Below are 21,462 nucleotides of genomic sequence, written 5' to 3'. Positions count from 1 at the left end.
GAATGTAAGGAGGGGTGAACATGACAAAGCTAAGCATTTCACTCTTTTCAAACTACATATGAAAACTCCTTTTGCTGGTCAGATTCACATTTTGATGTCCTGTTCAAAAAAAAGAGTTCTTTACATGTTCTTTACAGAGGCTAAATGCATTCCCATCAACAGTGTGGCTGGTTTCTCAGTAGGTCTAATTAACACTACCTATCACATTTCATTTAGACATTATAAATAGGTTCTTCTCAAATACATTCTTCAGTTCCTTGCAAATTATCCCAAACTAGCACTTATGGACTAGTGAGAATGAAAGAAGAGGAGCACTCCATTTATTAAGTACTCGTTAAAATATCTGCTGGGACAAATGCATTACTGATTTTCAGTAATGACTGTTTTAAATGTGGCTTTTCAGCACTCAGGGTTACACTTTTAAGAACTGAGATTTTGGGTCAATTGTTTAAACAGTGGGTGCATCCAAAATGTCAAAAAAAGAAGTCTCTAATCTTACCCTCTGGAATAAAAAAAGGTTATTTTAATTAAAAACAAAAAAAAAATTAGCAATTCAGTTCAGTCTCTGAAAGATATTCACAGCCAGCAGTATATGACATTACCGTGGCTATTGGCCCATCAACATGGTAGTCCAAGCTGAAGACATCCCATCCAGTGTCCCCAGGAGAAACCTGTATTAAAAAGATATGCTACTTTCAGTGTATGATCAGAGCATCCTAGCACTGAAGAACAAATCCTGCTTACTCATCTGTTTTCCACAAACTAAAAACAAGCATCCACATCAATATGAGATACAGGAGCTCCTTGTCAAAAGTTGTAGATTATGCAAAAAATGAATCAAAGTTTGACACAAGGGTGGGATTCACCTCACCCAAATGTTGATGTTTGTAATGCCAAATATTTTTCCACTGGAGCTAGTAAAGGAAATGAAGGCAAGGAAAACTTCTTAGGCAGGACACAGCCTAAGGTATAGACTTATATTAGATGCTACAGTTCATCAATTAACTCCCACCTCTGGGACTGCAGCTTTCTCATTAACTCAAGTTTCTTACCAGAGGTCTCCTTCATGAAATGCATTTGTATTGCTTCACTCTCTGTAACTATTGGCAAGAAAGATATTTGTAAGAGCAACAGCAGTAGGAGCTCAAATCAGGGCCACCAGCATCAATTACTGTTAGACCCCAAACACTAAGCTTTGTACTGTCAATGAAACTGCTGTAAACCCACTTGAAATACAAATAGAAAACAGGCAGAAAATGTGAAAAGATGACATTAAATGAGGTTTACATAATTCAAAGTAGACTTTGATGGAAAGGGATGGGGAGGAATGCATTTACTATATACATGTATGAAAATTTTGTTTCACATAGACGTCTGCAAGTATAGACATACAAAAACAAACAAACAAAAAAAAAGATATGTTTCAGGTCAGAGTCACCATAATGCAACAGACCTCCAGAAGTCGAACATCCAATCGTTTGAGAATTTCCGGATTATCAAACTGGGCATTAGTTGCCCTCACCGCTGTTTCAAGGATTCCAGTTAGATTATGCTGATACAAGGTAGTAGCTGGTCGTGCAAGCTCTGGCCTGGTAATTATGAAACGAACAGGCATGCCATATTACTGAGATATTCTGCAGCAGCAATTTGGTAGTAACTGCAGCACACAGTGGAACACTTTTCTGACAGACTTTCAAAAACTCTCATATTACTTTTTCAGTCTTAACCACAAAGAAAATAAATGAGAAAAACATTTGAGCAGAATATGTCTAATCATTTGCAGCTATACACCTGAACATCAGCATGAGGAGTAACTTTATCCTCATTTAATACCAGTAATTCAAAATTACCAGGATTGCTAGTATAACTATTCTGTAATTTGAGTTGCATTCATATCTAAAATCATTAACACATCAAACCAATTATTTTATTTCAGTTTTGAGAGACTTATTCTCAAGGCTTAGAATTCTGGCAGAAGCACATAACTCCATCCTCTCTACATAACTTAAACTTTCCAAAGAGTTACAACATGCAAGTAACAAGCACCCTGCACCCAAGCATCCTCTCTCTCTCAAGATCAGTACCTCTCACTACTTCTGTCTCAAACATAACACTGACTCTACAAACGGACTTCATTCTGCTTCACACTAATTTTCACATTAAAAAGTATGATCGAGTACAAATCGTCATCAGACAATCTTGATTTTCATTTACAAACTCAATGGAAGCTCTATTACAAAGCATGTCTTCTAGACCACAGCAAAGCTTTGTAAAGGACATTTCTGATAGACTAAGTTTCATCAGTAGCACCAGCATGTAAAAGCAGAAAGTGAGCTTGCAAATACACTTTAAGAACTGAAACTGATACTTGTGAGTGCATGGCAGTGCTTAAAACAGAGGCTGGTGAGGCATGAACTAATTTTTTTAAGAATGCATCGAGGGGTTTTGGCACAATGTTTTGGACCAAACACATCCAAAATACAGAAGCCTAACATTCACAGCAATGCTAATTAGTGGCATCAAGAGCAACAGAACTTTTCTGCTTAAACTGCTGAAAGAAGCAAGAGAGGTGCTAACATCCCTGAGGCTGTCATAGGGTCAGATATCTGTATTAGTGCAACTTCTCAAGACACTGCAGAATGGTTCTGTATATACTTCCTGACAAAGGGGAAGAACAATGTTTAAGTCTCAGAGCCAAAGAAATTAAACTCAAATTAGATTTTTAAAGTTGTTCAATTAAACCTTTGAGTAATAAGATATTTTAAGGTCTTCTTCCAAAAGCAAAATGGTTTCTGTGCTGATCATCAGAAATTCACCATAATTACCCTTCCTGCTCTCTTACTTGAGCAAGTCCATTAAATGCCTGATAAAGTCTCCTTGACCAAGTAGTAAGTAGCGCCTCATGGCCTGCATGTGTTCCAGTAAATTGTACTTCTTATTGAGCACATCCAGCAGGTATTTGCTGGTCTCAAAATAAGCTGCATCAATTTTCTCTTGAAATGCACTTTCCAGATCTGTGAACAAATCAGCAGCTACAAAAAAAAAAGTTAAAATTAAATTAGTATTTTCCCAAAACCAAGGCAAACAAGCTTTGAAATTGAAACATACAAGCAGAAAAACTGCTATTTATCATGATCCATTATATAATACATTTGGCATAGCCAAAGTAAAAGCAAGTCTAAAGCAGCATGTACTCCAACATTTTTACTTTTAATTCATGCCCAATAAGAGCTTGTATTATTTCATCACTTTTACACAGAAAAGGATTTTCCTTAAGCTTGCTGAAATACTGCAATTTATAGAATCAAATAATTTGAAGCAGCTCTAAAAGCTCAGAGTTAGGGAAAAGCTTTGTTGGGGGAGATGTAAATCAGAAGTCACTTCTAAGAGTGAAGGAAAAAAAAAGAGAAATCAAAGAATCAGTCAGAATATTCAATAGAAAAATCAGAATGAGAGAGGAGGGAATATGCTTGCATTGTCTGGGGGACAGACAGCAGCAACCTGATGTTTTCTTCTCCACCTTTAATGCATGGCAATTTGGAGGCAGAGACAACACCACCCTTTAATGAGAAGTATGCTTCACTCTTTTCTATAACAACAAGACTTATTAAGAAAGGGACAAGAATGAGGCTGTTATGAGATCACAAGAAGTGCGGCCTCTTCAGGCAACATGGAACAAAACTTCAAATACTAGACTGCCAACTATAAGATTCAGACCTTCCTCAGCATTAAAGGATATACTCCCACCTTCAACAACTTTTTAATTACACAACTGTTGCTCTAAAAGTAAAAAAATTAAGATCCAGCTACCAAATTAGTGTAAGACAGTGCACTGCCTGCTCCAGGATTAGTTTCAACCTGTACTGCAGACAGGAAAAGACTCATGTGGTTCTGATCAGATTCAGCCTCAGTAAATAAAACTGAAGATTTTAAATTGAAGAAATAAAGGTAGTTCTAAAAAAGAAGTCTCTCTTTAATGAGGGAAACCTCACGAAGTCTGGTTCAATGACATTCCCTGAGGTTTCCAAACTCTCATTCAGTAACTTGTGAAGCTCTCTGTAAGACGGCGGAAGTGCAAGCATATGCTGAGATGTCAGAGACGACACTTGTATAGTACATTGCTGTGTTCAAAATCCCTGTTTAGGAGAATACTTAGTCATCTAACATGCATCAAGCTTAGGAGATGCGAGAATTAATACAGCCTGTCATACAGAATCCTCAAAGTTCCCTTTCCAGTCACAGACAGCATACCACAAAAGGCAGCTCATCAAGGTCTCTGCTCACTCTGGTCAAGGTAGAGATCTGGTGTGATCTGACAAAGGAATCAATTCTTGCATTGCACAGGTAAGGAAGCACACAGCAGTGTTCCCACTGCTGAGAAAAAAGGAAAAACATCAGTGTGTGAAAATGCATTTGTCTCACGGCTACAGGGCAATAGGGTAGTGAGAATCACACAATTGCACAATGGTAGAGGTTGGAAAGGACATCTGGAGATCACCTGGCCCAACCCCTCTGCTAAAGCAGGTTCACCTAAAGCAGGTTGCACAGGATTGCATCCAGGCAGATTTTTAACATCTCCAGAAAAGACGACACCACAACCTCTCGGGGCAGCCTGTTCCAGTGTCTGTCACTCTCAAAGTAAAGAAGTTTTTCCTCATGGAGAACATCCTATCAATTCTGACTTTCATCTAGTCTTTCCTTGTCAGCAGATTCTATTCTCTTAACTGCTCACTTCAGAAGATGGGTTCAAGTGTGACTACTTGCATGCGCAGTGGTACCAATCATCTGACCTGTCACACAGCTCCACTGCTGGCTTTAGAGGAAGAAGGAAGAATTTCCAGAAGGAGGAAAAAACCTAAAAGAGGAGTTTCACAGTGTCTTCCCACAAGATGCTGCAAGCCTAATGGGCAAAGCAAAAGAGGGAACAAGCCAATAAAAAAAGAGTTATTAGCTAATACCTTTAGCTACTGGACACAGCAGTTGGGCCTGTGTCTGGTTCAAGACACAGGCAAAGCCAACGGGGAGCAGGCAATTGCCTATTTCGCCTGTGACAAGCCTACCAAATCACACGTACTGGTCCTGCCTCCTCTCAAGTAGAAACGAGCATGTGTAAGGCAGTACCTTTGCTGCTCAGAACACATGGACCAGTCTCAAATTCTTCTTATCCCAAGCAGAACAAAAGCTTTTTTCCTCTCTTTAGTACTGCCTCCCTTGTCTTTAGGGAAGCAACCTGGCCACAGCCCTTCATCTCTGAGACTGGAAAACTCAAATTTATACACCATCTCTGCATACATGCATGCCAGCATAGGCAATGCAACATCCCTGTCTGACATGCAACACTACTGAAAAGTTGCTTATATCAACAAACAAGAGACCAAGGCACAAGTTTTTAAAGCTGTGCAAAATTATCTGAGGACACTGAAAAACTGGAAATGCATCAAGAAATGCATTGCGTCAAGAAATGTGTCCATCTGTGACTGGGCAAGCATTACGCATGGTACAAAAATCATATTATTAGATGAAATATTCTTGCAGACGTGAATGGGATTTTGTTATTAGAACATCTTTTATAGATTTACTTATGCTAAAAGTCTATGCTGTGAAGAGTTAATATAAAGAGTAATCCAAGGTTAATCTGGAGGAGGGGAAAATAATCCTACAAAACCAAGCTTTAAAGTTATATATAATAAAGTCATATCTGTGTACAGAAATAACAGAAAAGATATTGTAGATGTCAAAAAGTTCAACGAAGGATGTTATAAAACTAAGTAAGAAAATTGACAGAAAATCCAATGTTTAGATAATTCTTTTCTCAGCAAAAGCTAGTAGGACATCATCACACTTCTAGAAACTACGTACTAAATAACACCAGAGAAATTATCCCAGTGATTGGCATCTTAAAAATTATATTGTCTTTAGTACATTCAATGAGTTACAATAAGAAATTATAGCAATAAAATAACACCTTTGCCAGACAAAAGTCGTCCTTTCTCCCAGATGTAGCATTACCTTCCCTTCTTTGTTTAGTATTTACAAATAAAGTCTATTTGTTTTAGATGTTTATTATTTGCTGTCTTTCATCATAACACTATTAATTTCACACATCTGCATCTTAACACATTTTTTGTAAAATGGAAGTATCCATTAAAATATCTCTATTTTAGGGTGGACAGGACTTCCATACTCCTTTCCACCCCATCATCCAAAATGTCAGTTTACAATAGAAACCACTTTTTGCTCAGAGCTCAGTTCAAAGGGAAGAAGCTAATACTGATACTCTACCATCTTTTGAAGACTCTGCAGATTTTGCCACAGCAATCATCTTTGTGGTTGGAGTTTGATCATGACAAACTTGATGCAAGAAGTTTATGGATTTTCCTATTAGGAGGACCTGAACAAAAAAGTTTTGGTTTTTTTTTAAAGTGATTTGCATATAAGAAAAACAAAAACTCAAACAAAAAAACCATGCACAACCACCAGGATAACAGGATATTTTGTCATCTTTTTGCTCTCTTAGCTTCACAATCCCAACCACAGCAAACTAGAACTTCAATGCTAATGCAAAAAGGTTTTAAACACAAATTTTTTTTCCCACTTGAGAGATATCCTTAAACAAAGTTTATCAGTTAGGGAGTGGAAAGGAAAAACAGACTTATGGTCTTCCTCAGCAAACAATTTTCAAAGATTATTATTTATTGTTAAATTTGGTCTCTATTTTCTTAATGAAAATCTAACCAGCAGGACAGGGCAAACAAACCATCAGAAGATTAACTGTTAAATTCATACCTTTTTTGATTGCTCCATTGTAATAAAAGAAGGGATCATTGATTTCCTCAGTGTGTACTTGTCATGCCACAACCGATCAGTTTTAACTGTAGGATCTGACGCTACAAAAAACTGTAGATTGAAATAATTATTAAAAATAGAGAAATGTAAACTCTCCCCTAGTGTTTTATTTCTGTACTCAGAAAATTGTAAAAATATTCTGAGTTGCTCTTTCAACTAAAAAAGAAAAATATTTTATCTTCATATCTAACACGCAGAGTTGTTCCAGTAATTTGTATGTTAAACCAATATGAACTCCGAAGGAAAAAGCTGAAGAACTGCTCACGTAATTCAGGCTCTTCCATACATTAGGAAACCTTGACTCCTTCAGGATAAAATGTATTATCTGTAAAACATCCACTATGAAATACAAAAGCATATAGCATTTTCCAGCTGTAATTAGTTATATAGTTAGGGTAGGAGATAATACGTATCTTATATATATAACGTGCTTTTGTTTTACTGGTTCTATTTTCATTCAAGCCACTTTGCATTTCCTCCTATTCTAACAGATGCAGAATTTTGGAAAAACAAAAAAACCCAAATAAATAAAATCAAGAAATTCTGCAATTGAACTGGTGATCAAATGCTAAGGTCTCTCAACATTGTGTAAGAGAATATTTTCATCTGTAAGAAAGTAAAACTACATGATTAGTTTTGTTAAAATGACTTGTGGATGGATTCTGCCCTATCCCTGTCAAACAAGATATTCATTTTTTTGGACAAGAACTTTTTTCAAGAACTTCTTCCAATACCATTTCCACCAATTCTCCAATTGTCTTTGTTCAAAAACTGTGCCTGTGGTATGACAACTGTAGATTTCACTATACCACATCCAACAGTCATTTACAGTATTAAGAACACTTACGTAAATTTTTTAAACAAAGAGTTGAAAGATAATGAATGATATAAAAACTAAAAAAGACAACACCTCACGTGTCTGAGGAACAGTTGGGGAAAAAAGTAAAGTCTATTTTACACTTCTAGCCATAAAGACAGAAAAGTCTCCTAATGCTGGTCTTTAAGACCAGCTGTGGGTGATATTTGTACTCATTCTAATTTTGACCCAGATGGGCAGTTTCAAAAATCAAACAGCATTTTTCAGACTTAAGTATAAATTACTCAGACGTGCCTCAGAAGTGCTCGATTAATTTTAAAAAATTATTATTTGGCTTCATGGAACGAAAAAAATGTCAATTGAACAAGCCTGTACTGACTGGAGACAGGAAGAAGAGTTGGGAGAGCTTAAAAAGGCATAAAAACATTTCTAAGAAGGAAAAGGACAATTACTAGAACTTGCTATTACATCAGTCAGAACAAGTAACTGTGGAGTTTCTAGAGGAACTCTGGAACCATAAACAACAACTACCCAATTTGACAAATCAAAGTTATTTATGAAGCTGAGGATAACAGTACATAGTTAGAGTAGAATATTCTGAACTTTACTCCAAATACAAGGCTTGCATTCTAAACAGTTACAAAGAACTTTGCATACATTACTATAGTTACACTAAGCAAGACAGACAGATGACTTTGCCTCTCTTCAAAAGCAAGCATCTATTGTTAGTCCACCATTCTGCCTCTACTAAACACTGCCAGGATATGATTCATTGGAAACAACATATGGCATCATCGCAACCTCCACATATCACACTGACTGAACCAACGAAGAGAGGCACATTTCATATAACATATGAGTAAATAACATATGATATGGTTCCATCACAGTTTATTTTTCGAATTCTTCTCTAAGCCTCCTACAGATTATACTCCCACAAAATGAATAGAGATAAAATATTCACTGTATCACATATATTACCTCATGGTATGTATCCTCCAGCTCTCCATCATAAATCCAGCGATAAAGGAAATTCAGTACAGGATGGGACACTAGGCCAAGAATGTGCTGAACCAGAGATCTCATGTAGGGATCTCCTGTCTTAGTGTAGGCATGAACTGCTGAAGCTAGTTCACCCCCTTTTCTCCCTGTAAGGTCATAGGGGAGAGGAAAAGAAATGTATGTAGAAAGAAAATAAACACACCACATAAATTTAGCAGCCATTGATTTTAGCTAGTCATACGACATTCAGAGCTCGCTGAACAGCAATTCTAAAATGCAGCAAAAGTACTTTTTTTTTTTTTAAATGTTGACAGGGAATCCCTATGTTTTAAGGCATGAATCATCAACCTCACTGAAGCATTAAGCACAGTTCTCTGACACTGTATTCTGTCTACTTTATGGCAGCTTGAAGGAATGCAAATTTCAAGGCATCAGATCACACACAAAGGTTGACTTTATGCTTCTTTTCTTCCCCACTGCTCCCACCAGAATAGCATTTAAGGAGCCTTAGTATGCTTCCCTTCTCTCCTGTACTTGACTCTTTCAAATGTTCTGTGTGCATACATAGACACAAACATATCTTTCCTGCTTCTTGGCTACAGCTCCCACCCATAGCTCCTTTAAATAACATTTCCTGTCTTCCTGCAATTGAAAGGCAAGAGGCTGTCAGGAAGAAGAAAAAAAAAAAAAAAGAAAAGAAAAGACCTAGTACTTGTTTTGTTGTAATGCTGCACAGCTTAAAGGTTCCTTGCATCACAGGCTGTACCATTCAGAATTTTCATTGATGTCTTAAAAGTAAAGCCCTCTTCTCCCCCTCCCCCCAAACCGTTACCAGTTCCAATAATCAAGGTAAAACAGATGTAAGCTTTTTTTGGTTAAGATGCTCTTTCCAAAGGACCACAATCTCCACTTATTTTCAAAGACAGAAAAGCTGGAGTACCCTCAGGGAGAAGCATAGCCTATAGGTCAGTTACTGGCCAAAGTCCTGGTCAATTCCAACACCACTCCTCAGCATTTTCTTGTGGATTGCCAACACAGCCACATACTACTTGCAGATTTGTAAAGTTTCGTTGTTTCACATGAATCTGCAGACAAGTTGCAAATGACTCCTATATGCCAACATATATAGAGGAATAGCATAATACTTATACATAGTGAAGAGACTAGGCCAGCCATTTCATAGTGTATTAGCAGGTTTTTTAACAGCGTAACATTCTCTGAAAGATGACTAAAATTGAATAATTGAAAACAGCTTGAGAAGCGCATGCTTAAAATTTGAAGGATTTCTCAAGCACTGTCTAGTTTTTAAAAGAATTGAAAAAGTCTAAGTGTATCAAAACACCACTATAATTCGTCAGGTTCTTTGCTTAAACTAAAAGAGAATCCTCTGGACTAGCTACTTAAGATTTTCTAAAAACCCATAACAGTAATATAATTAGAGTCCACCTTTGGCATGCACAACCACTCAAAGTTACATAACTTCCCCAGAAATGTTAAATTAATGTTAAACAGACCTTGACAGTGATCAACAAGTGCTGCAAGGGTCTTTAACCTTATTTTAGGATCATATGTCCAGACTAGAAGACGGCGAAGTGTTAAACTGCTCTCAAGTCCCAAATTCACACCCTGATCATCTTCCAGTTGCAACTGATGAAATTAGAAACAGAAAGACACATCAAGGAACAAAACTGGCAGAACTGACATTTCATAGTTTTTGTTCTGAAGTTAGCTTTTTACTAATACACTTGAAATATCCATATATTCTCTCATCAAATCATTGGGCCAAAATCCAAGAGCCACACAACTGGAAACAGAGAATCAAGGGCAGGTGAAAGGACAGAGACACATAGAACTGCAATTGGGCAGATAGACCAAAAAGGCCAAGAAAGTTAGAGAAAGCAAGGTGATAGATAGTCACAAAAGGAGAGAAAAACAAAAGGAAAAGAGAGCAGAGATCCTGAGCGACAGCAAATACTGGTCAAAGAGATGCTCAGAAGAGTAAAGAAAAACATCTAAAGGAACAGAAGGGTGTTGGAGGTAGAATTATTGCTGCGCAGCCAGCTTATTTAGCTCAAACATGGGACAAATTCTGTTCAGTATTTTCCTCCAGAAGCCATCAAAACTGAAATTATCTAGATGGTGAGACTAAGGAACTGCTACCATTGAAAAAAAAGAAAAACATTAAAAACTGTGATAAGAAAAATCTGTCACAATGTGGCTACCATGAATCTTCCAACACTATGGAAAATGAAAGCCAAAGATTTGTATTGAGGTGCAAATACACATCTCATACAAGTACAGATGGGGTAACAAGGACAAGTCCATAACCTAAGAACACAAAAGCAAGTTGCTAGAGCAGTCCAAGCAGACAAACTCTTGGAAAAGATGCTGTTTCACATATACAACAATGAATACACTCCGTGCTTCCACAGCTATCACATTTTTTGCCAAACACAACATATCAGCTAAACTTAAGACAAGTATCATTCACATTAAGCTCAGCCTTAAAGCCAGTTAGTCTCAGTAGCTTTTGGACCCATGGTTTGTTTTGTTTGGAAATTGGCAATGATAAGAGAGATGCCATGACAAGAACCACCCTTTATCTTTAGGAAAGAAACGATATGTCCACCTTCGTCATGGAAGAGCATTTTTAAATGGGCTGAGGATGTGAAAACAGCCTGCACGGAAAAGATCTGAAAAGCATATGGAACAGTACGGGGGTGGGGAGGGAAGGGGGCGGGAGGGCTGTGGAGCTCTGAAGATGCAATATAGAGAGAAAAACAGTACAGATCCTTTTGGTGACATTCTTGTTATGTACTGCTCTGCCTGAACTACTAACTGGAACTGCAGCTAACAACACCTATGGTGGCAGCCTGTGTGATTTCCTGAACACAACAATGCAGCATACACTCAATTCTAAGACACAATTTTCTACATGTTCAAGTAACTAAAATGTACAGTATTGTAAATAACGTGTCCATAAAAAAGGCACACTCTTTTCCATCAGTTTTAAATAAAATTGACAAGCAACCAAGCTCACCTCTGGGATAATCTGGCACAAGCCTTGAGAATGCTGGCTTAAGTTCCACTCCATCTATTACAAATATTAAGAAATGCCATCCTCTTTCAGAACCTAGGCTAGATGAACTCCTGCTCTATCTCCAGAAATGACAAAAGGAAGTGCTGTACAGGAATTGCATGCAAAGCTGACCCCTCTTTGCAGTCTGTCCCCCTTAGGCTCCTTGCAGCCCAGCTGCAGTGTTCAGGGCATCAGAGGATGCATCCTTGCTCAGCCCTTCCAATAGGAGTTTACAGATCTGCCTCGCACAAATTTGTATAATCCCTTTTTCAACTTGTTGGTACTGCCTTTTGCCATGACATCCTAGCAAAACGAATTTTGCAAGCTGGCACCTCGTCTCTCTTCTATATTACCCTCCTACTAATTTCATGGAGTCACTCCTTTCCTCTCGTAGCCATTCACCATATCACATAACCTTGTCTTTAGCTTATCCTTCATTAGTTTGGAACCCTCAGCCACAGCTACCCTGTGCCTTTTTCTCTTCAGCCTCACGCTCTCCTCTTCCCACCCAGCAACTGCCACATGAACCTGAGGACTTCAGCTGACTTTCTCCTGCCTTAGTCTCTACTTCCCCAATATCTGATAGGCTGCCATCAGGACTGCAGCAGTGCTTCAGTGTCACACTGACACCTGCTGCCTTGTTCTCATTGCCCATCTCTCTGGCACCTAAATGCACATCAACTCCAGCGGTGCAGACAACCACCTGTGCACCCAAATGCACATCAACTCCAGCAGTGCAGACAACCACTTGCGAGGACACCAAAGTCCCAAACAGGGCCTGCTGATGCCAAGTCTGGCGCTGAGGAAGCATGCATTAGATTAGCTTTCCTCCAGGTAAAAAACCTTGTACTTCCCACAGTGGGGCTCCCTAGCACCTATTTGCTTACACACTGTTTCATGCTACTCCTTGCCATGGACAGAGCATCCAGATTACCAATGCTAGCAAGCTTTCAATGACAGACTGGGAGATTTCACTCTGCCTTACCTTCTCCAGATCATCAACTTCAACTAAAACCAGTGCCAGCACCTATCTTTAGTGCACACTACTGACCCTTCTCCATCCTCCAGTGTGACCTTGTACTTCCCAGTCTTCAAGACACAAGAGAATCTCTCCTCCACTCCCTTCCTTCCTTTTTTACTCAGCCCTTGGGAAGGAATCTTGCCAGGGGCTTCTTGAAAATCCAAACATAAAATGCCTCTGGGATCCCTTTCAGTCAGGTAAGGGACATCCCCAGAAACTCCAGTCTGACAGTGCAGCAAAACTTTACATTATAGACACTGTATTGACTGTTCCCTATCAGAATGCATTTAATCAATGTGCTCAATACACTCACGAACTCTGACACTGGAGATTAACCTGGCAAGGAATATGAAGAACACCATGAAAAGCAGTAAAAGGAAGACTGGGGAAAATGTGGGTCCAACTACTGAATGGTGCTGGGAAAGCAGTGACAGGAAAACCGGGGAAGGCTGAGGTTCCTAATGTCTTCTATACCTTGTTTTTTTTGGTAAGATTTGCTGTTGGAAATACCAAATGTCGTCTGATATCAAAGGGGAGGTCTAGAACAAGGCACTTACTTCTAGCAGACAAGTATCAGGTTAGTGAACATTAAACAAACTGGATATACCTAAGACCATGAGACCTGATGCAATGCACCCATGAGTGCTGAAGGAGCTGGCCAGTGCCACTGAAAGGTCACTCTCAATTATCTCTGCAACATCATAATAACCAAAGGAGGTTTCTGACAACCAGTAGAATGCAAATGTAGTCCTCTCTTCAAGAAGGAGGATCCATACAACTACACACCAGTGAGACTCACCTCATTCCCTGGAATGCAGACAGAGCAATGAATACTGGAAATCATTTTCAAACATATGGAGGACAAAAAGCTTTTCTCAGAAGGAAAGCTCAAGGAAAGGAAGAAGAGGGGGACACGTGTACTGATGGGGTTTGTCTTCCCAAGCAAGTGTTAAATGTACTGAGGCCCTGCTTGCCAGGAAGTGGCTGGGCACCTGCCTGCTGATGGGAAGCAGTGAATGTATTCCTTACTTTACTTGCATGCAGAGCTTTTGCTTTCTCTATTAATCTGTCACTATCTTGATCGACTTGTCTTTTTGCTTTCCTTCTATCTTCCCCCCATTCCTCAAGAGACGAGGTGAGCAAGAGGCTTGGTAGGTGTTTGGCTGCTGGCCAGGGTCAACCCACCAAAAAGACAAGTGCAGTTTGAAAATAAGCGATGCCAGAACTTTCCTTTCATTTCCCCCTTAGATGCTTCCCCTCACACCACACTCATCTTCTTTTGAAAGGTTTAGTGGAGCAGGAAAGGTAGAGGAAGCTGCATTTCAAAGAAGTCATAAATATTTTCATGGTCAAGAAGTTTTGGAAGTTAGAATAAAATCAAAGCTCCAGCAAACCAAGAAAACAAACGTATTTTGGACAGAGCAAGAAATAATCACAAAAAGACTAAGTTATCCAGTTACTTATCTGGATTACTTATCCAGTAGCCAGGAAAAACAAGGAAAAAGTATGCTTCACAGGCATTCCAAAAGTCCGGAATGTTAAAGAGCTGCAAGTGAGTCAAAGGGAATAGATGCTTTCAAAATGTTTACAGAAGCCTATGACTTAAACTACAGATTAAGCTGAAATTTTAAATGGCATTTTAATTTCACTTTAGGTCAATTCTTAGAATAAAATTTTTCACAAATACAAATAATGAACTTCTTGAAAATCACATCTAAAAAAGTAAGCAGAAATAAAAATACCTGATTTTTATTTTAAAGCCATCATCTAGCTGCACATACCTATTGTGGACAAACTGGAACACTACTAGCACTAAGTTGGTCTATACATTACAGAAAAATAATAAAACTTGAAACATTTTTCTCTCTCAATACAATGGAATGGACAAGGAAAATGCACAAACTGCCCCAGACAGAACAAAAAGTTGAAACTATTATAACTAGCTGCTGCACTATGCATTGCTTGATATACGAAAGATTTTTTTTCTCCCTTCAAAGATATGTCATGCTGTTTGGGATTTGAATGATAAAGATACCATGTAAGATGGATCTGACAAAGAGGATACAAAAAAGGGACGGAGGCTTAGAAATACACATTATATCCCTATGTAATACATCAAATAACAGTGAATTTCTAAGAGAAAAACAATCACTGGTACATATATCCAAAGAGTAAGAAATGTACAAGTTGGAGAATTGTGTCCACTGTCAATAGAAAATACTTCCCTTTCTAACGGGATAGATCAGTATATCTTTTAGGATATATTCAGATAATGTCAAGCAAAATTAAAAATTTAAATAAGAACGATTTAACTTACTTGAGAATGTAAAACAGACAGAAGTCGGTAGTATTCTTTAAGTTCCTGATGCAAGGCTGCACAAAAACTCTGTAAGAGGAGAAAAAAGAAAATAAAGGAAAAAAATTAGGAAAAATCTTTCTGGTTTAATCTAGAATAACTTTTATCTTTCCACCACACTGTGACAGTAGTTAGAAATTTCCTAAAAGGAATCAAGCTACAAGTTTCATCACAAAAGCCAACCCTTGGAAGACTGGCCAACATTTAAGTGCTTTCCTGAGAGCTGCACAGACCTGTTCCAAGAATATCTACACATTGGCAAGTGACCTTCTGTTTCTTGCTGTCTTAATTCTATCAAGAGATTAAACTATGATAAGCGCAACTTTCCAACTAGATACCCCATCTCAATAAAGACATTAATAATTACCATAGTTTTAATGTGGGATGTACAAATCATAACATGACCCAGAAGAAATTTTCTTTTATAATTACGTAGAATACAGTATGTAGTAAAGTAATAGAGTTTCAATTTCAGAAAGGCCTCTAATAACAGAACACAGAAGTTAGGCAACCATAATTATATTTACAGTATTGACTGTATGTCATGAACAAGAAAACACAGTGCTCAAAAGAATACTTCCACTAAGCGCTGCTGGATCAAGCACTCTAAATTTTTGGCCTTTTATCAATAGACAGCCATATACAATTCTTCACTTGACGTGGAAGAAATAAATACACTAAGTATTTACACTAAGTGTACCGTAGAAAATCTGTAAAATGTGCATAAGTTAAGAGGCCTGAACTAGAGCAAAGATTTTTCTTTGTAAAACAATTTGAAGCACAGCTACTTTGGGTTGTTTAAAAATAAGTAAGAGTAGATTTAAAAAAACAATTTCTGAAAGAATACTTGTTTAGTAACAGATAGTTTTCCACAGTTTGGGGACCAGGGGTTTTTGCTCTGTTTTTGTAATGTTCTTATCCTAACAAAATTTCTAAAAAATTCCTACAACACATTTTCTAAAACAAAATTAAAAATGTGGCTCATTAATTTCGGTCTGTGTTGAAACTTTTGGTCTTTAAGCACTTTTTGAGGTTTTTTTAAAATTTTTTTGTTTCGTTTTGTTTTTTTAAGAGTACTTCCATGCACACAAAAAAATTCCTCAGAACTCATTTCTTTACGAATTCTTAGCTAATGATTTTGCTATCTATTTCAATGGACTTTTTTAAAATAGGAAGTTCTCCAAGACTTTCCCCGCAATTCCTTTTAAAATCATCACAGCCAAAGCAATTTAGAAAAAATAAGGAAAACCGCACAAAAAGAACCCAAGAGCTTAAAGTAAAATATTTATTCACAAGAGTAGGTACAAGGGAGAAATCATTACTACAAACACAAGGAGAAAACAAGTCTTCCTTCCAGCTGAGGCCTACCTCCTAAGAGGCTAAGAAGCCTAGGAAAAAAAAAGTCATTAATCTTGCCATTGTATCCTTTATAAAGAAAGAGGGTTCCTTTTCTTCAATTAAACATTATAAATTAGAAAGAAATTTTAAATTCATTTTATTCCAGAGGATACTGAAGGGCAAAAAGAAATCCCCTTACATGTAACTCCACTTTTCATTTCTTCTCACTTGCTTCTTCAGTACATTTTTGAACCTATTAAAGTAGCACTTGCCAAGATAGAGGGCAGAGTAAAGCCTCCAAGAAAACATTCAGAGGCACTGTACGTGTACTCAAAAAGTGAGAACAGCAATCACTGACTTTAGGAGGCAAAAGGATTTAGGATCTGACTGGCCATCAACTTTTCAGAGAAGCTTTAGAAGTTTAACTTCACATCGAGTGCCAGTTCCTGCATCACAAACTACAGATTATTGTCTCCCAAACTGTTACAGAAAACTGGACATTATCCTAGAATTCTGATTTGGTCTACAGCACAAGAAAATTCAGGGAGGAAAGAGAATGCTTGTTCAAGAGAGAAAAATTAAAATACCCACTACCTCAACTGGATTTAAATGGGCAAAATGTCAAAACAGAAGCCAAGTTGTATTTCACTGCTGATTATTCTTTTTGTCTTTTAGGACTAAGTAGTACTTAGATACTAAGAAGCAAAGGTAGAAAAATATAACATTAAAGTGTAGTATATCTCTACTAATAATTGTCAATACCTGACATTTTGCATAGTAAACACAGTCACCAGAATCATAATAAAAGAGGTGACAGACACCTTATCCTACACGGGGCTTACGCAAGCATTCTTTTAAGACATTAAGGAAAAGATGCTTTAGAGTGCACACCAGATTCTTGTGCTAAATTCTTAATGCACAGTGTGCAGCACCTGCAATTGTCAGCTATAAAAGCCATGAAGACCAATGGTATATACTATTTTTGCTCAGATACTGACAGCAGGAGTAGAATGTATGTTTTGATTTGTACACTTAGGTCCTAGAAACATACATAAGTGCTTGCCTCAAGCCAAATTAACAGCATTAGATCTATGCAGATTCAGCTATCTGCACAGCCATCTACACAGGATCTGAAACCCGCATATGGCAGCTAAGATATTGCACATTTAAATTCACTGAAGAATTAGAGTTCTCCCCTTGTGTAAACTTGAAGATTAAAGCCAGAGACAGTAAAAGTAAGCATAAGCAGGAAGCTACTAGATAAAGAAACTTCACCCAAATATAAGGGGCAAGAGTCTGAAGAAAATGCATATACAGTAGCACTACCATATAAAAACATGGAAATCAGCATTGGATCACTAGAAAAATAATTATTTATATGTAACTAAAAGGTTAACTTAGAACTAAGAGACAGAAGGGAACAGAATAAAACATTAGAAAAGTAGGAAGCACTAGAGTGTCTCTACTGACCTCTTAAGAAAAATTAGACTGAAGGGAGAAGCACTTCAATTTCTTGGCAGATAAGGTATGATGTTATGGCTAGAGGCAAGGATAACATTTCTGTCGACTCAGAAGGGATAATATCCAGTTTTACAGAGGGAGCAAGTGAGAGGAAACGGGAATGCCTTAGCAGTAAATGTGGTTTTGGGTATTACAGCAGCTGTTACTGTAGACTACAAATCATGAAGATGAAACCTACAAAAACAAAAGTTAATATCCTTTTGATGCTGTATTCAAAAGAAAGGGCAGAAGATAATGGGGTATTTGCATTTTATGTAAATTAGTGCACTATTAACACAGGAACATCAACGTCAGCTGACAACAGTGTCTGCTGCATAGGTCACTCTAACAGATGGTGATTAATTAGCTAAGGGATGACACCATCCAATTTTAGCAATGTTTTTGTTTATGAACATGCATGAATACTTAAAAAGAAATATTAATTTAAAAACAACAAAAAAAGGAGATTAAGAAAAGGAATCTATGCATGAGACTTTCCAGCTGCAAATGACAGGGACAACTACTTCTTACAACCAGCAAGAGAAAATGCCCTTCCCTTGCCTTTGGGCTACAACCCAAATCAAAAGTGGAGTCCATAAAAGGAGTAAATCAAAAGGATGAATGATGCAAGCTCCAAATTTTATTCTAGTACTACATTTACTCAGTAGTTTCTAAGGGAAAGAAGGCCAAAATACTGTAGTAAAATAAATTTTTTAGCTGACCTACCTGTCCCACAAGTCCAAATGCACGATCCAAACTTCTCTGGTCTGTGTATTTTCTTATTTTATTATGTAGCCATCCCAACTCTGCAAGTCTACTTGTAGTATCTCTGAGAGATTTGGACAAGCTCACCTACAAAGTTAAACAGAGACGATAACTTGCCATTAAGTCAAATCTACCATGTCAATCCTTGTTTCTTCACAAAAGCCTTTCCTTCTTATGAAATGAGCCAGTTCAGGAAACAATGATTTTACATTCTACAGCAGAGATAGTGCCAAAAAAGCAGACACTCATGTAATTAGCATTAAATTTATACACATAAGCATAGTAAAGGCATCAGCAACAAACTACTGGCATCTTTGTGACCCTCCCTTTTGGAAATCTTACAGTAACAGCATTTATGCACTCTTTTTACATTAGGCAATCATGACAGTAACAAAAAGGTCTTCAGAAAAGAGGAAGAAATCTGAAATTTTATGATGTAAAATCATACTTCATCCTATCCAATAATCAGCAAGACTGAAAATATTAGAGCTCTAGAATAGGAGTCCATGACTGCAACTAATCAAGAAACCTAAAATAATTAGTTACTTAACCTTTAATAGAAGACAAAAAACTCAATACCAGACTCTGTATCAGAAGCAAAAACTCTCAGATTCCAAATCTCAGTAGCTCAGTACAAGTGCTGATAAAGAAGAAGGATGGAAGACAACTACTTCACAAAAATAACTGAAGACACAAAGTTCTCAGGAAAAAGGATTATTGGCCACAGATCAGCTGAATTATCAAACAGCTTGTATTAATAGGATAAGGAATTCAAATTAAAACAGTTTTCATCCTCAAACTAGCCTATGTGATATGAAAGCTACACAGAAAACTAACGAAACCCATAATGCGAATTTTTCAATTACTGATTAAGTTTTCTCCACATCGCTCTAGAAAAATCTATTATACCTCCCTCGCTTTGCATACAAAAATCTAACTTATATACAGAACACAATCAACCCAGTATAGGTATTGAGGAATTACAAACTTTGTAGCATCTACATGCACGGAAGATGATATCCTTAAGAATCTGTTTATTAACAAGATGTAACTGATTTAACAAGATTTAAATTTTCCATTTTCCCTCCACTAAGCAGCCCTAAATGTCCTTGTAAAGTAACAGGGGGAACAATTACACATTTATGTTCCATAAAAACAACAAAAGAGAAAAGGAAATTAGTTCAGGTATCAACAACATTAAGAGAAGTCTGCTGTGCTCTTGGCCCATGAAACAGCCCAAAATCAACTCCCCACCATTTTAGGACTATGCCATATTGTCATAGTATGAAGTTCCTAATGCAAGAGAAAAATCGGAAGCACTGTCTTCCTGTTTGAATAAGAACATGAAAACCAATTAGTAAACTGAATCTGAACAGTGATGCAGTACTGTCTAAATACTGAATAAGGAAAAGATGCTAAAGCAACTACCACAATTTTTTTGTTCTTTGACCCATTCTCACATGTGTTTTTTTTCCGCACATTGCAAATATGCTTAACATCTCACCACCTTAAAGCAAGATCTCTCTCTCAGGCTTCTCTCCTGTTCCTCTGCACCCTGTTTGACACCTTCCTTCAAATTTACATCAGCTGGATTTTCTACCAACAACAGGCGTTGAAAGCACTTTCTTCAGTCTATCAACAGTCCTTTTGTGGGTGATCTGCATGACCCCATCTGATTACTTCTAAGTTGTAATCAAGAGTATAACATCAAGCGGCTAGCGACCATTCCACATTTCAGGCTGTTAAATTTAATACAATAATAATGTGATCAAAAGCCTGCATCTACTTTATATTCATTCTTACGAACTGTGGAGGAGAAATGTCAAAAATCCTCACATCAGCCACAACTCAGGAGTCTCTGTACTGGCTTAACAGCTGGGAGTCAATTCACATCTTGTGAAATGATACAGTTTCTTTTCTGTTGTACAAAAAAAAAAAAAAAGCTGGGGGGGGGAGTAAAGACTTATGATAATATTTTAACTTTTTAAGATATTTTTCGTGGCTTTTTTTCCCCCTACATACCTTTCTGCTTACATATGAAATACAAGTCACCATACAGTACCTTTCCCTCCACTTTATAGCAATTTTCAGAATTGCACATTTTGATGTTTTTGCCATCTATTCCCTGGAAGACATACAAAACATCTCTTACAAGGTTTGCTTCAGTTATTTCAACAGAGCCTAGAAAGAAAAAACAAAAAACAAACAGTATTTAGATTTGTTGGGACAACTGGTTTTCAAAAAGCTATTTAGAAGTCTAAACAGAAAAAAAGAAAATGGAAAGCCTGTATTTATAACCTGTTGTCCTGGTTTGAGCTGAAACTTCCTTGTTTTGGGTAATGGACAAATAGAATTATTCCATGCAAATACGATAATTCCGCATTTAATTGGTTAAGGGGGTCAGGTGAAACGTTATGTCGGGAGCCTTTAAAAGCAGCAGCCCGGAGGAGTGTTCTCTCTCTTGCTTCCGGACTCGCTGCACGGAGGAGAGCTCCTGCCGTGGACCTGCTGGCCGAGACCAGGCCCGACCTGCCGAACCCAGACCGAGACCGGAGGGCCTGCATCGGACTGCAGACTCTGCACTGCTCTGCCGTGGGTCCTGTCTCGTCTGAATCGGGTGAGGATATCCGGACTCTCTCAGCTGTTTTGTGCCGAGAGCAGAGAGTTTTTTCCTCCTACTGCTAAATTGGCTGCGTGCGGGGGCTCCTTCTTCCCCCCTTTCCTTCCCTTTCGCCGCA

The 21,462-nt window shown here is 37.8% G+C and overlaps 1 protein-coding gene across 1 annotated transcript in view; it reads right to left on the bottom strand.

Annotated features, from left to right (window-relative positions):
• Positions 1-21,462, bottom strand: part of TUBGCP3 (tubulin, gamma complex associated protein 3) — a gene marked incomplete at both ends in the record, with an annotated part of 36,915 nt that overhangs the window by 7,470 nt on the left and 7,983 nt on the right. The window contains 10 exons of the mRNA XM_010136288.1: positions 603-671; positions 1,454-1,589; positions 2,843-3,032; positions 6,283-6,391; positions 6,787-6,897; positions 8,645-8,811; positions 10,180-10,312; positions 15,083-15,151; positions 18,686-18,811; positions 20,787-20,905. Coding sequence (XP_010134590.1) covers positions 603-671; positions 1,454-1,589; positions 2,843-3,032; positions 6,283-6,391; positions 6,787-6,897; positions 8,645-8,811; positions 10,180-10,312; positions 15,083-15,151; positions 18,686-18,811; positions 20,787-20,905 — 1,229 coding nt within the window. The remainder of the gene's footprint in view (positions 1-602; positions 672-1,453; positions 1,590-2,842; positions 3,033-6,282; positions 6,392-6,786; positions 6,898-8,644; positions 8,812-10,179; positions 10,313-15,082; positions 15,152-18,685; positions 18,812-20,786; positions 20,906-21,462) is intronic.

This window comes from Buceros rhinoceros, unplaced genomic scaffold, assembly GCF_000710305.1.
Source record: "Buceros rhinoceros silvestris isolate BGI_N320 unplaced genomic scaffold, ASM71030v1 scaffold6235, whole genome shotgun sequence".
Taxonomy (NCBI): Eukaryota; Metazoa; Chordata; class Aves; order Bucerotiformes; family Bucerotidae; genus Buceros; species Buceros rhinoceros.
This window is presented reverse-complemented; position numbering and strand designations above follow the sequence as displayed.